The sequence below is a fragment of the Cibotium barometz genome, chromosome 10 (genome assembly GCF_041138505.1).
Source record: "Cibotium barometz isolate CiBa-2024 chromosome 10, ASM4113850v1, whole genome shotgun sequence".
NCBI classification, from domain to species: Eukaryota; Viridiplantae; Streptophyta; class Polypodiopsida; order Cyatheales; family Cibotiaceae; genus Cibotium; species Cibotium barometz.
Genome location: NC_141055.1, coordinates 56,034,796 through 56,049,862, shown reverse-complemented (window position 1 = coordinate 56,049,862; position 15,067 = coordinate 56,034,796). Strand labels below are relative to the sequence as shown.

The following is a 15,067-nucleotide window of genomic DNA, read 5'->3' as shown; positions in this document are numbered from 1 at the left end:
AGTGCAATATACATGTGTGATAGGGGAGTCACACACTCATATCATTATGAGTTGACTTATCCCCACAACTCTCTCTCTCTCTCTCTCCCTTGTTCTTCTCTGTGTATGTCTCCCACATGACCTAACCCTAATTCCCTGTTTCTCCAACATCAACTGGTATCAGAGCTTAGTGATCCCTCCCTCTTCCCTCTTCTCCTTGATAGCAAGCACCGGCTCGCAGCAAAGTGTTGGTGGCCACAAGGCGTAACCCCACACAACTGCTCTCAGCTAGCAAGGAGTCAGGCGCAGCTAATCAAGCGAAGGCAGCAAAGCTGGCGCTAGGCGAAACTGAAGCGAAAGCAGCGCCAAGCGTTGAGCGAAGGCGAGAAGCGTGGAGCGATGGCATAAAAATACGCAGGCGAAGGCGTAATACAACAAGCTGGCTACGTGAGCGACTCTAATCGTGCTGGCGCTAGGCGAAACTGAAGCGAAAGCGTTGCGCATCCGTGTCGACTTGGGTTCCCACGGAACACGCGTAAGGCTGTAAGTGCGCTAGGCGAATGTCTGTGTCCGCGTTTCTCACGAGGCGAGCCGCTGCGTTGTATACCTTCTGGTCTACGAAGTCTACCCAGAAGCGTGCAGTAGCACGTGCATGTGGGTCCTTTGGAAGGAAGCTGCTTGTGCTGCTCGGCCACACCTCGTCGTATACTCCACTATGATGGCGGATTCACACACAGGCCGGCCCACACGTGGGAGAAAAGCTCCACCACTCCTCTGCGTGAGATTTTTTGAGAGCTTTTCAGCAAAATTCTGCATTTGCCCATCGCCAATCCCACAGTGAGGAGTTTTCATCAGCACAATCTTTCTGCAGCAGTACCAAATTCATCAACCCGCCTGCAAATCAGAGAAAAAATCAGAAAATTACAAGGTATTCTGCTTCAATTTTTTTTTGGGGATTTGCAATTGAGCAAGTACAGTAATCAATTGAGTAGATACAGGTGTCGAATTGCTCAATTTTGAGCAAAATTGGCAAAATTGGGTGACATTGGTCACAATCAGGATCAATTTGCAGGAAATTGGTCACAATCAGGATTAATTTGCAGGAAATTGGATGTCGAAATTTGGGGCTTTTGATGTAATTGTGCAATTAAGCACTCATACATGTTGTATGATGTGAGAAATTGCACATTTGGGCAAATTTGCAGCAAATTGCAGTGCAAATCAAGGGGTTTTTGTGTCGATTGGATTGATTTGCATGCAGGCAATCGCATTTGATGTTGTGGATAATGTGTTGATGCCTTACAAGCACTCAATGTGCCTGTAAATCAAGGGGCTTTCATTATTTGGATGTATATGTGGCCAGGGGGAAGCATCGTGAAGACTCTGGATGCCTTCATGTGCGTTAATGTACCATGTATGATCAGAAATTGATCTTAAATCAAGGGGCTTTTCAAGTTCGTATGCTTGTTGAGCTTGGCAAAGCAGCAGGCAAGACATTTATGCCTTGAATCCTCAAAAATCAGCTTGCAGTCAAGGGGCTTTTGCCCAATTTCTGTTCGGAACTGTTGTATGCAGTGTACAGGACTGTAAAAGTTTGATTTTCACTCATTTGGACAGCCAGGAGAGCATTTATTGCTATTGTACCTGCTGGTACAGATTTGGCACAGCTTTGTGCATGTTTTGGCATGGCTGTACACTGATTTGAGTGAGGAAAAGGTTCAATTTCAGCTGCTGTACTTGCCGGTACAGGTTTGGTACATCACAGGTGAGCACTTGGTACTACTGTACAGTACTTTGGAAGGGCAAAAGAGCACATTTAAGGTGCTGTCCAAAATCTGCAGCAACCAGATTTTGATGATTTCATCACATAAAGTGGGAGAAAAATTGCATTCTTGCTTCCGCAGTGGGAGATAAAGCTTGGGAGAACAACTGTGAGCACTTTGTGTGCTTTTGGTGCAGTGTTTGCACATTTTGCAGGGAGTCAAGCATTGACAAGTTGCATTTTGCTATGGCAACCACAGGTGAGAGCTCTTCATTGCTTCACATCAAGAAGCTTGAAGGCTCGCATAATTATGATATTTGGCAAACCCAGTGCTACAATGTGTTGCTCCAGAAAAAGCAGCACAAGCCTATCAAAGAAAGGGGTATAATGCCCGCTTCTCTTACTGCTGAAGAGTGGGAAGATATGGATGAGCTGGCAAGATCTACTATCATGTTGTCTGTGTCAGATTCATTACTTTTCAGCATTCGTGAAGAGAAGACAGCTTGGGGAATGTGGCAGAGATTGCAGGACTTGTATGCCCAACAAAGTGCCTCAAGCAAAGTGTATTGGTTGAAGAAACTCATAGGTCTTCAGATGAAGGAAGGGGCGTCTATGACAGCCCATCTAAATGAGTTTAATGGTATTGTCAGCCAGGTCATTAATCAAAAATTGGCAATGGACGATGAGTTCAAAGCCACTTTTCTGTTATGCACTTTGCCAGAGAGTTGGGACACATTAAGGACAGCCACTAGCAATTCGCATGCTATGCTGTCATATGCAGATGTTGAGGGTGCTCTTCTTCAAGAAGAGATGAACAGGAAAAACAACTCTGTTGGAAAGTCCAATGCAATGAATGCACGTGGGAGATCCCAACAAAGGGGAAAAAGCCAAGAACGGGGAAGGAGCAAGTCTCGCTCCAAAAAGGATTTGGAATGCCATTATTGTGGCAAGAAGGGACACATTAAAAAGCAATGCTACAAATGGAAAAATGATCAAAAAGAAAAGGGAAAAGGCAAAGACAAAGACAAGGATGAAGCCAAAGATGTAAAGCCAAAGGGCAAAAGTGGAGTCAAGATTGAAGAAATCAATGTGTCACATGCAGGTGGCAGTGAGGATGAGGTCCTATTTACGTCTTCACTTGATGCCCATTCACTTCTTACAGGTGGTCATGGTATGCACTCATGGATCATTGATTCAGGTGCCTCCTTTCATGTCATAGGTTGCAGAGACTTGTTTGTCAGGTATACTGCTGGCAATGAAGGAGTGGTTTATTTGGGTGATAACCATGCATGCAAGATTCTTGGCAGAGGTGATGTGAGGCTTGTGTTTTCAGATGGCTCACAGCTTATGCTCCATGATGTCAGGCATGTGCCTGAGATCAAGAAGAATCTGCTTTCTACTGGACAGCTTGATGATGCTGATTATGTTACCACATTTGGTCGTGGAAAGTGGAAGATTAGTAAGGGCTCACTGGTTATTGCCAGAGGCTCTAAGGTGGACACTCTTTATTTCATGCATGCAGGTGTTTGTCACCATGCTAATGTAAATGCAACCGAGCTGCCGGAAATTTCTATGTGGCATAGCCGGTTGGGACACATGAGTGTCAAGGGAATGGAGCAATTGTCTCGTTTGGGTTACTTGCCTTCTCTAAAGTTTTCAAGTTTTCAGTTTTGTGAGCATTGTATATATGGTAGGCAACTACAGTGCCTCCACAAGAAAGCTCTTGGACAGAAAGATGCTCAGTTAGAGCTTGTGCATACAGATGTATGTGAGATGCCTCAGCTTTCTTTGGGAGGGGCGAAATATTTTGTGTCTTTTATAGATGATGCCACACGCAAGGTGTGGGTTTATCCTCTTCGATTGAAGAGTGATACATTCTCAGTGTTTGAGAAGTTTGTTGCTCTTGTTGAGAATCAAACTGGCAAAACACTGAAAGCTTTGCGTTCCGACAATGGTGGAGAGTACATGTCCAAACAGTTTCAGGACTTTTGTGATGCTAAAGGCATCAAGAGGGAGCTCTCTACTCCTTATGATTCTCCACAAAACGGGACAGCAGAGAGGATGAACAGGACCATTCAGGAGAAGGTCCGTTCTATGTTGTCACATGCTGCATTACCTCATGGTTTTTGGGCTGAAGCTGTTATGACAGCCGTTCACCTTATAAACAGGTCACCTAACACGAGGCTTGGTGGGAAAGTGCTAGAAGAGGTATGGACAGGGAAGCCTCCCTCATACAAGCACTTGAGAGTGTTTGGTTGCGTTGCGTACGTGCACATACGCAGGGAAATGCGTACCAAACTTGATCCTAAGTCTCACAAATGCATATTCCTAGGATATGGTGACAGAGGTGAAATGGAGTATAGACTTTGGGATCCCATGAATAGAAAGATCATATGCAGCAATGATGTCATTTTTGATGAAACATGCATGTATAAGGAGCCTGCAAGGCAACAGGAGCCTGGCAGAGTCATCTTTGATGATGATGGACATCATGGACAACAACAAAGGGCTGTAAATCAGCCATTACAGCAGGAAAACCAGCCCTTAAATGGTGCTGAAAATGGTCCAAATGGACAGCCAGAGATGGCAGAAGATATCCCTATGGATATACCATAGTTGGAGGAGATACCGGGCATGATTTTTCAGCCTTATGGCATGGAACAGGAGCCACCAATGGGTGATATGCAGGCTGGACAGCAACCTGCAAATGATGGTCATTGGGTACGGAGGTCCACAAGACCCTCCAGAGCCCCTGACAGGTTTGTTCCAGGGGTTGACTACTTGATGCTCACTGACTGTGGGGAGCCCTCATGTTATAAAGAGGCTTTACAGAGGGCAGACAAAGCTCTATGGGAGCGTGCCATGAAGTCAGAGATGGATTCTCTGCATAAAAATGGAACTTGGAAGTTGGTGCATTTGCCTGCAGGCAAGAAGGTTTTGCCATGCAAGTGGGTTTACAGGCTCAAAGTTGCACCAGATGCAAAGCCAAGATACAAAGCCAGGTTAGTGGCTAAGGGCTTCAAGCAGGAATATGGTGTGGACTTTGATGAGATCTTCTCTCCAGTGGTCAAAATGACCACACAGAGAGCTGTGTTAGCTTTGGTTGCACATGATGATCTGGACTTGATTCAGATGGATGTGAAGACTGCTTTTCTTCACGGTGATCTCCATGAGGAGATATATATGCAGCAGCCAGAGGGTTATGCAGTGAGTGGAAAGGAGAAGCTTGTATGCAAGCTGAAAAAGAGTCTTTATGGCCTCAAACAGGCACCAAGGGAATGGTATCATAAATTTGATACATTCATGAAATCTCAGAAATTCAGGAGAAGTGACATAGATCACTGCTTGTACACCAAGAAAGCTTTGGATGGCAGTCTATTGATCCTCATCTTGTATGTTGATGATATGTTGATTGCCGAGAAATCTCGTAAAGAGATGGATGCCTTGAAGAAGAGGCTGCATGAAACCTTTGATATGAAGGATTTGGGTGATGCAAATCACATCTTGGGTATGCGGATACTTCGGGACAGAAATCAGCATGTGTTGTATTTGTCTCAGAAGGAATACATTGGCAAAGTTTTGCAGAGGTTCAATATGGACGGGGGGAAGAAGACTAGTACTCCTTTGCCTCCATATGTGAAACTCAGTGCTATGGACAGCCCACAGTCAGATAGAGACAGGGCTGATATGGCCAAGATTCCGTATGCTTCAGCTTGTGGCAGTCTCATGTATGCCATGGTGGCTACTAGGCCGGACATTGCATTTGCAGTGGGAGTGGTTTCTAGATACATGGCCAACCCTGGCAAGAAGCATTGGGAAGCAGTGAAAGGTGTCATGAGATACCTGAAGGGCACACAGGATATGTGCATATGTTTTGGCAAACAGGATGCATTAGTGCATGGTTATACGGATTCGGATTATGCCGGTCATCCAGATAACCGGAAGTCTACTACCGGTTATGTGTTTACATTCACAGGAGGTGCTGTGTCATGGATATCCAGGATGCAAAAGTGCACAGCCTTATCTACTACAGAGGCCGAGTATATTGCAGCCACAGAGGCTTGCAAGGAGGCATTATGGCTATCTCGGTTAGTGGTTGATTTGGGTTATACAGGGAATATTCCTCCATTGTTGCATTGTGACAGTCAGAGTGCCATCCAGTTGGCAAAGAACCCTGTCTTTCATGCAAAGACGAAGCATGTGGATGTGAAGTATCACTTCATCAGAGAGGTGATAGAGAACAAGCAAATTCAGCTTGTTAAGATTCACACGGATGACAACCCGGCTGATCTGTTGACAAAGAGTTTGCCTCCGGAGCGGTTTGCTCATTGCAGACACTTGATGGGCATTGGATGAGGCCAGTTTTAGCCTTGATATGGCCTTGTTTATTATCATGTACATGCTGATTTCTTCTTTTCCTTTACTTAAGGGCACTTTGCCTTTAAGTGGGAGGTTGTTGGGGTAAAGGCACTATGTCCACCCTTATAGTGTGTACAAGCCCATAAGTTATAGTACATAGTACACTTAGTACTTTTAATGTACTAAGTGCACTATGTGTACTAGTGCAATATACATGTGTGATAGGGGAGTCACACACTCATATCATTATGAGTTGACTTATCCCCACAACTCTCTCTCTCTCTCTCTCCCCCTTGTTCTTCTCTGTGTATGTCTCCCACATGACCTAACCCTAATTCCCTGTTTCTCCAACATCACCCAAGAATGATCTTACATCATGAATATTTTGCGGTGTCGGCCAATCCTGAATAACTTGTATCTCCTTAGGATTAACGGAAATGCCATCAACTGAAATGATGTGTCCAAGGTACTCCAGTGATGTCTTGAAGAATTCACTTTTCTCTGGATTGACAAAAAGTGCATTATCTCGTAGATTCTAGAAAACTTGATGCAAATGCTTTTTGTGCTCGTTGATTGAAGCACTAAATACTAGAATATCTCTTGCATGCATGGTTGTCACCTAAATAAACTACTCCTTCATTGCCAGCAGTATACCTGACAAACAAGTCTCTGCAACCTGTGACATGAAAGGAGGCACCTGAATCAATGATCCATGAGTGCATACCATGACCATCTCCTGCAAGGAGTGAATGGGTATCAAGTGAAGACGTGAAAAGGACTTCATCCTCACTGTCACCTGCATGTGACACATTGACTTCTTCAATCTTGACTCCGCTTTTGCCCTTTGGCTTTGCATCTTTGGCTTCATCTTTGCCTTTGCCCTTTTCCTTTTGATCATTCTTCCATTTGTAGCATTGCTTTTTGAGATGTCCCTTCTTGCCACAATAATGGCATTCCAAATCCTTTTTGGAGCGGGACTTGCTCCTTCCCCGTTCTTGGCTTTTACCCCTTTGCTGGGATCTCCCACGTGCATTCATTGCATTGGACTTTCCAACAGAATTGTTCTTCCTATTCATCTCTTCTTGAAGAAGAGCACCCTCCACATCTGCATATGACAGCATAGCATTTGAATTGCTAGTGGTTGTCCTGAATGTGTCTTAACTCTCTGGCAAAGTGCATAAGAGAAAGGTGGCTTTGAACTCATCGTCCATTGCCAACTTTTGATTGATGACCTGGCTGACAACACCATTAAACTCATTTAGATGGGCTGTCATAGACGCCCCTTCCTTCATTTGAAGACCTATGAGTTTCTTCAACCAATACACTTTGCTCGAGGCACTTTGCTGGGCATACAAGTCTTGCAATCTTTGCCACATTCCCCAAGCTGTCTTCTCTTCACGTATGCTGAAAAGTAAAGTGTCTGACACAGACAACATGATAGTGGATCTTGCTAGCTCATCCATATCTTCCCATTCTTCAGCAGTAAGAGAAGCGGGCATTACACCCCTTTCTTTGATGGGCTTGTGCTGCTTCTTCTGGAGCAACACATTATAGCACTGGGTTTGCCAAATGTCATAATTATGTGAGCCTTCAAGCTTCTTGATGTGAAGCATTGAAGAGCTCTCACCTGTGGTTGCCATAGCAATATGCAACCTTTGACAATGCCTGACTCCCTGCAAGATGTGCAAACACTGCACCAAAGCACACAAAGTGCTCACAGTTGTTCTCCCAAAGTTTATCTCCCACTACGGAAGCACAAATGCAACTCTACTCCCACTGAATGTGATAAAATCACCAAAATCTGGTTGCTGCAGATTTATGATAGCACCTTAAATGTGCTCTGTTTCCCTTCCAAAGTACTGTACAACAGTACTAAGTGCTCACCAATGATGTACCAAATCTGTACCGGCAAGTACAGCAGCTGAAAATGAGCCTTTTCCTCACTCAAATCAATGTACAGCTATGCCAAAATTGTACAAAGTTGTACCAAATCTGTACCAGCAAGTACAGCAACAATAAATGCTCTCGTGGCTGTCCAAATGAGTGAAAATCAGACCTTGACAGTCCCCACCACTGCATACAACAGTCCCGGACAGAAATTGAGCAAAAGCCCCTTGATTGCAAGTGGATTTCTGAGGGTTCAAGGCATAAAAGTCTTCCTTGCTGCTTTGCCAAGCTCAACAAGCACAAAATCTTGAAAAGCCCCTTGATTCAAGATCAATTTCTGATCATGAATGGTACATTAATGCACATGAAGGCATCCAGAGTCTTCACAATGCTTTTCCCTGGCCACATATACATCCAATACATAAAAGCCCTTTGATTTACTGGCACATTGAGTGCTTGACAGGCATCAACACATTGCCCAAAGCATCAAATGCCAGTGCCTGCATGCAAATCAACCCAATTGGCACAAAAGCCCTTTGATTTGCACTCCAATTTCCTGCAATTTTTGCCCCAAATGTGAGATTGCTCACATCATACAGCATGTATGAATTCCCAATGGCACAATTACATCAAAAGCCCCAAATGTTGACACACAATTTCTTGCAAATTGACCCGGAATGTGACCAATGTCACCCAATGTTGCCAATTTTGCTCAAAATCTGAGCAATTTGGACCTGTACCTGCTCAATTGATGATAATGGACAAACAAATCCCAAAATTGAAGCAAATATCTCAGACAATTTCTGATTTCTGTTCCAGGAAAAGGGGGGGCTTCGTATTTGTTGACTTGTGTAGCCGAGTTCACAGGCAGTGGTGGCGCAGTACTTGCAGCTCTTTGAAGGACTCCTGCTCGATTGGCATCGATGACGACCTTGGTCTTGAGAAGAGGGAGCTCGAAGGAGCTGAGCTCCTGCAGGAAGGAAGGGGCGATAGAGCCTCTCGCAGTCGGGGGTGTTGCTCTGGTGTTGTCAATGGGCGGCGAAGGGCAGCTGCAGCAGCACTGAACAGTAGTAAGAGGCGGCGGGACCTCCACGGGGACACGTAAACGTGCCCCAAATTTTTTAAATTTTTTTGATGGCGTCGCACAAAACGGAGAGATCGTGGGCCTTTTCCAACAGTCCCCCACGACGCTTCGAAAAAAGTCACCTGCCGTGTATTCGCGTATCCGCCCAACGCCTGCGTGCGCTTATTGACCACCTGCCTGCGAGCGACTGGTTCAACGACTCTCTTGGCTGGGAACAGAGAGCCAATTGGACGTGGACAGCTGGCACTCAGAGGCCTTGCAAAGCAGCTGCTAGAGAGTCGTGCTGTCAAGGGAGTGCAGGCGAGGCAGAGCTGCAGAGGCCATGAACTGTGTTGTAGGTTCTGATACCAGTTGAAGGGAGAGAGTTAGGGTTTCATGTGGGAGACATACACAGAGAAGAAGGGAGAGAGAGAGAGAGACATGTGGGGATAAGTCAGCTCATAGAATGAGTGTGTGACTCCCCTATCACACATGTATATTTGCTCTAGTACACATGGTGCACTTAGTACATTAAAAGTACTAAGTGTACTATGTACTATAAAACTTATGGGCTAGTACACACTATAAGGGTGGGCATAATGCCTTTACCCCAACATTGCCATTGTTAAAATTAGAAGAGCCTGGGTGACCTTGTGACGAAGATCCCCGAGGTGTGAATGGGATATCGGCGCGCCCCCGGGGGGGGGGGGGGGGGGGAGGTAGCATGTACCGTGATTGGGGTAGGACTCTCGGGTACTGGTGTAGGTGTCTGAGGAGAATAATTAAGTGAGGCAGTGCAAACCGTAAACAAGGAAGGTGATCCCTCTTGGTAGAGACCAAGCTCGTGGAAGAGGATTCGGCACACCGGAATGGAGAGGCCCAGGAATAATGCTGCAGGTATTCCTCGGAACTTGTCACCGTGAAGATTCACATGTTGTACTGCTCTAAGGTAGGTGTAGGTACCTGTACTCGAAAGGTGTGGTGGGGAGTCAGGCACGGGAGAAGGCATTGGAGGTGTCGCTTGAGAAGGTGCCCGAGGGGGAGAGTCTTGAATGTAACTCAACTCGTAACTTCATTTGTCCATAAGCTAGTGCAATTAAAGGAGATTCACTGGAAAATGGTGAGGTGTGTCCAGTAAATGTGAGTGGGTGTCTTAAGCCTGTAAAAGGTAATGTTTACTCCCAAAGAATGTTGTGCTACTTGGCATGCATATGTGGACATGCAGGCGCCTATATGGGGGTAAATGCTGGCCGATCAGCCCCATACAGGAAAACACAGCATTGAAGACAGTCATATATATTTTTATGCATAATTTTCACTAGTTTGGGCTGTGGGTCAACTCAACCAGCTGACTAGGGCCTCCAACCCCCTATATAAAGGGTGTGCATCATAGATGCCATGGACATTTTGAGGGCTAAATCTAGAAGAGGCAGCTAGATAAAGAGTAGAACAGGTAGAACCAGGATGATAGAGCACAGAGCACTCTTGGCAGTGTAGACTGGAGAAAGACGTGGAGCAAACTGAAGTTCAGATGACTGTCGGCTCTGCAAGCTGCACGGATGGCTGTCGGCTGATCATGGACGTGGTCGGCTGAAACAGAAAACAAGGGCAGCAGTAGGCGCAAGGAGGAGGAGGAGTCGGATGTATTAAATAGCATTTTATGCATTTATTACTGGCCGACCAGCAGTCGGCCAGTTTACCAAGTGTCCAAGGGACCTATAAATAGGCCCGAGTGCTCAATGTGTTAGCCATTCACTCCCTCTAGGGGTGTGAGTCATTAGGGGTCCCATAGGGGACTGTTTTGGTGAGTTACCACCTTTTTATGTAAGGCAGCCCATGGCTGCAGATTTAGGTACCTTTTTGTACCATTAGAATATACTGAATTTCTAGCACTTCTCTCTCTTTCTCTCTCTCTCTACTCTCTCTACTCTCTCTCTATATCTGCGTTTTGCATCAGATGGTTTCCAAGAGTGTTTAGGGCTGAAAGAAGACTCTCTGAGCGTCCGCGTGTTACATTGGTATCAGAGCATCACGCTCAGCAAAGCTAAACACTGATTCAGTCCTCCCAGATGATGGTGTACAGGTCCAAGGTACAAGAAAGTGCACGGATTCAAAGCCCAAGGCAAGAACACAGATCGGGAAGAACTCCCAGGAGATTTGTTCGTGGTGTTCCACAGTGCCAAAGTGGATGGCAGTGCCGTGAGCCAGATAGGTTCTCAGGCAACGGTCCCAAGGGAGGTTTATCCTCCAAGGGTGATGTGAGAATGCTAGACTCACTTCTCAGGAAAGAAGACCAAGACGGTGTTCAGAGTCAGGGCAAGAATGGATTGTAGACTAGAGGGAAAAGAGATGCATAGATCTTCATCAACAGACAGAGTGGTTTGAAGAACAGGCCGGGTTTTCAGAGAAAAAGGGTTGCCAGGGATGGATGATGACAGAGGGACTTCGGGACAGGATTGGGATGATGACAGTTATCCAAGAGCAGGTTGGAATCCCGTCATCAAGTTTACCAGAGGGGGATGTCATGTGCATCATAGATGCCATGGACATTCTGAGGGCTAAATCCAAAAGAGGCAGCCAGATAAAGAGTAGAACCAGGTAGAACTAGGATGATAGAGCATAGAGCACTCTTGGCAGTGTAGACTGGAGAAAGACGTGAAGAGCAAACTGAAGCTCAGATGACTGTTGGCTGCAGGCTGCACAGATGGCTGTCGGCTGATCATGGACGTGGTCGGCTGAAACAGAAAACAAGGGCAGCAGCAGGCGCAAGGAGGAGGAGGAGTCGGATGTATTAAATAGCATTTTATGCATTTATTACTGGCCGACCAGCAGTCGGCCAGTTTACCAAGTGTCCAAGGGACCTATAAATAGGCCCAAGTGCTCAATGTGTTAGCCATTCACTCCCTCTAGGGGTGTGAGTCATTAGGGGTTCCATAGGGCACTGTTTTGGTGAGTTACCACCTTTTTATGCAAGGCAGCCCATGGCTGCAGATTTAGGTACCTTTTTGTACCATTAGAATATACTGAATTTCCAGCACTTCTCTCTCTCTCTACTCTCTCTCTATATCTGCGTTTTGCATCAGATGGTTTCCAAGAGTGTTTAGGGCTGAAAGAAGACTCTCAGAGCTTCCGCGTGTTACAGGAATTCATTACCCCATCCTTAGTTCTTGAAGACAAACATAAGCCTCCTTCAAGCAGGAGGTCAGAAGGAAGCCCAAGCAGTTCAGATCTCGCGTATACACCCTCCAAAGCCCCAGCACACCGGCAAGATATGGCAGCCCGGAATGGTAAAACACAGCCCTCAAGATCCAGACACTGAGGCAATTCAGCAAAACAGATTATACTTCGTATAATTTAGCAAGACAAGCAAATACACTGCTTGACGGTGAGGGCCTTAAGTGGGTGAGTGGGACACTATCGGGTGTTTTCTCTTTCCTGTCTTCCCTTTACTTGATCTCTTCCAGTTAAGTTTAACGCATACCTAATCAGCATTCTTCTGCTACGCATGTATTATTTTGATTGTTCTGAAGTCTTTAGGGTTTAGCAGATTATGCTGACTTGGAAAGGTTGTCTTGTATTTTCAGAATGACTTATTCGACCAAGTTGTTGAGGAGGCAAACGAGCACTATCATCAACTTGAAACAAGGATGGTGTGAGTGAATCGTAGAGCTGTGTCAAATTTATGCAAATCGCCGCGCATTGAATTACCCCCTTCATCTCTTCATATGTACCCTTCAACAATCATTCCCTTTCTTTCAAGTGCAGGAAAATGCAACAAGAAGGTCTAGACATTGAGACGACACAAAACCGTGACTATTTTGGAGCATTAATCCACCACCTTAGTTTGGTTCGTAACAAGCGATGCCTCTTGACTTATGTGTATGTCCTCGTCTCCATCTTCAAAATTATTAAGCAATAACCAAAGGAGTGGCCTGCCAAGTTCTTCACCATCACTTTGCAGGTGTTGTCTTCTTGTTAAATACATTATTAACTGGTGCTTAAACCGTGATTAGGTACAACCGAACCCAAAAGATACAACGTCTAAGGTGGCAGCTTGGGGCTGTACTTCCTGCCGACATCCAAGAGAAGCTCAACTTCTCTGAAAAGGAGTTTTTCAAGAACTATTCCGACCTTCTGGGCTCCTATATGACCAACATAAACCTAGACTTAACAGTGGTATGTATGGTTTTTACGAGGATTACTTCTTTTGTTTTCGGCTTATGTTCGTGATGTTGAGGTCCTTTAAGTAAGAGCTTTAAACACAGGACACAACGCCACCAAAGGATCCGTACATCCAAGTCAGGGTCATGGATGATGTCGGTGAAGTTCTTCTCGATGACCAGTCCACATCTTTGCTTCGGAATTCAATTCATTTAATTAAGCGAACGGAGGCCGAGTCCCTTGTATCCCAGGTTTGGATTACGTGTTTTTTTGGACTTTTTACTCTAAATTAACATAATCCTTAGGATTATCGTTCCTCTTGATGGTTTAGTGAAACGTTGTGCTGTTCATGTCAAGCTTTGCTGCATGCCAGAAAATAAACGACACTGTTTTTTACAAGTGACATTCTGCCTTCCCCCTCTTCTTTTGTGGAATACAGGGTATTCTTGAGGAGTTTATTGGATGAGATGATAGTAACCTTATGATGGAGTACGGCGAACCAACGCTCACAAAGCTTTAGTTTTTAAGCTTTCTCATTTGTTGGGAAGGTTCTTCACATGTGAAATTGCGCTCATTTTATGAACTTGTTGGGAGGCAAGTGGTGAAATTCTTGCAACATGCAAGGTTTGGAGGATATCTTGTCTTTTGAAATGTTGATAATTATTGAAGAGGACATTATATGCATGCTACTAGGGTGTTTCAAAGCTGCAGCAAAGCTTGCACTAATTTCCTGTGCTATGTAAAAGGCCCAAACATACCTGTATCAACTTAGAGGAACCTCTTTCTTATCTCTCTACCTTCTAGCGTCCTAGAGACCTTATCAAGAAACCTAGAAAGTCTGCATGTTCTGCACAATGAGGTATCAAGTAATTTTTGCCTTGTTGAGAGGCAGGCACGTGAATACTGTCCAGGACAGAAGGTGGCTGCGTGATATCTCCTCTCTAATACACTTCAAAGTCTAACCTACCCTCTCAATTTTTGGTCTCCCTTTGGCAGGTAAGATGGAGGGCATGTTAAGAGTAGCTTGGCTCAGAATAGTGAGAGCTAAAAAAAATTAGTGAGTTTATAAATATACGATTAGTAGAATTTGTCAGCGGGCCCTTGCCTGTGTGGCCCGAGCAACTAAGGCACAACACTTTCCAGCACAAAATTAATGGAACCTGTGAAATTACAAGGAAAAAAATTGACCTTTATACAAATAAGGTTGATGTGTTTATGTGAAACAAAATGGAGAGAGAGGCTCAAATAGTATAGTTGTTTAAAAACAAATGAACTTCGGTGGCGTGTATAATTTTGACCATAAGTTTCATAAACCTAGCGAATTTGACTTACTTATAATAAACCCATGTAAACTCATCCTCACCACTGAATGGCTCGTTTTTCTTTGGAAAATCCAGGATGGTTGTGGTCCAAACGGAGAGAGAGAGAGAGAGAGACTCCCTTCACGGCACACAGACATATAGCGAGAGGAAGAGAGAGATTATCTCTACACTAATCGCATGCCTGTATTGAACCTAGTTAAGAACACAAAGCAGAGCATGTGTTGTGATGCATGGAGGAGGTGTCCCTCACACGTTGCGCATGTGTTCTTAGAGTGGACGTTGCGCATGTGTTCTTAGAGTGGAAGTACAGGGAGATAGCCATGTATGTGAATGCGGAGTTTGCCAATGATTGGCGTTGCATTCACTCCTTTACCCTCAAAAGCTGCATTTGCATCCATTTGAGTGCCATAATCTGATACATCCAACCCTATGGCGGCAGCCATCTGTTGAGAAATAAAATTGTCCGTGGATGCATCATCAAAAAGAAATAGTACAAATTTACATGGAGCTTTTGGGAAAAAATGTATATAGTAA

The 15,067-nt window shown here is 44.9% G+C and overlaps 1 protein-coding gene across 2 annotated transcripts in view; it reads left to right on the top strand.

The window, feature by feature from the left end:
* The window catches only part of LOC147635075 (uncharacterized), a 31,011-nt gene extending 16,458 nt beyond the window's left edge, over positions 1-14,553 (top strand). For both annotated transcript variants that reach the window (XM_086803475.1, XM_086803474.1), the window contains exons 2-6: positions 12,635-12,702; positions 12,816-12,929; positions 13,064-13,226; positions 13,316-13,462; positions 13,651-14,553. In XM_086803475.1, coding sequence (XP_086659601.1) covers positions 12,635-12,702; positions 12,816-12,929; positions 13,064-13,226; positions 13,316-13,462; positions 13,651-13,677 — 519 coding nt within the window. In that variant the 3' untranslated portion in view covers positions 13,678-14,553. The remainder of the gene's footprint in view (positions 1-12,634; positions 12,703-12,815; positions 12,930-13,063; positions 13,227-13,315; positions 13,463-13,650) is intronic.
* Positions 14,554-15,067: the final 514 nt, after the last annotated feature.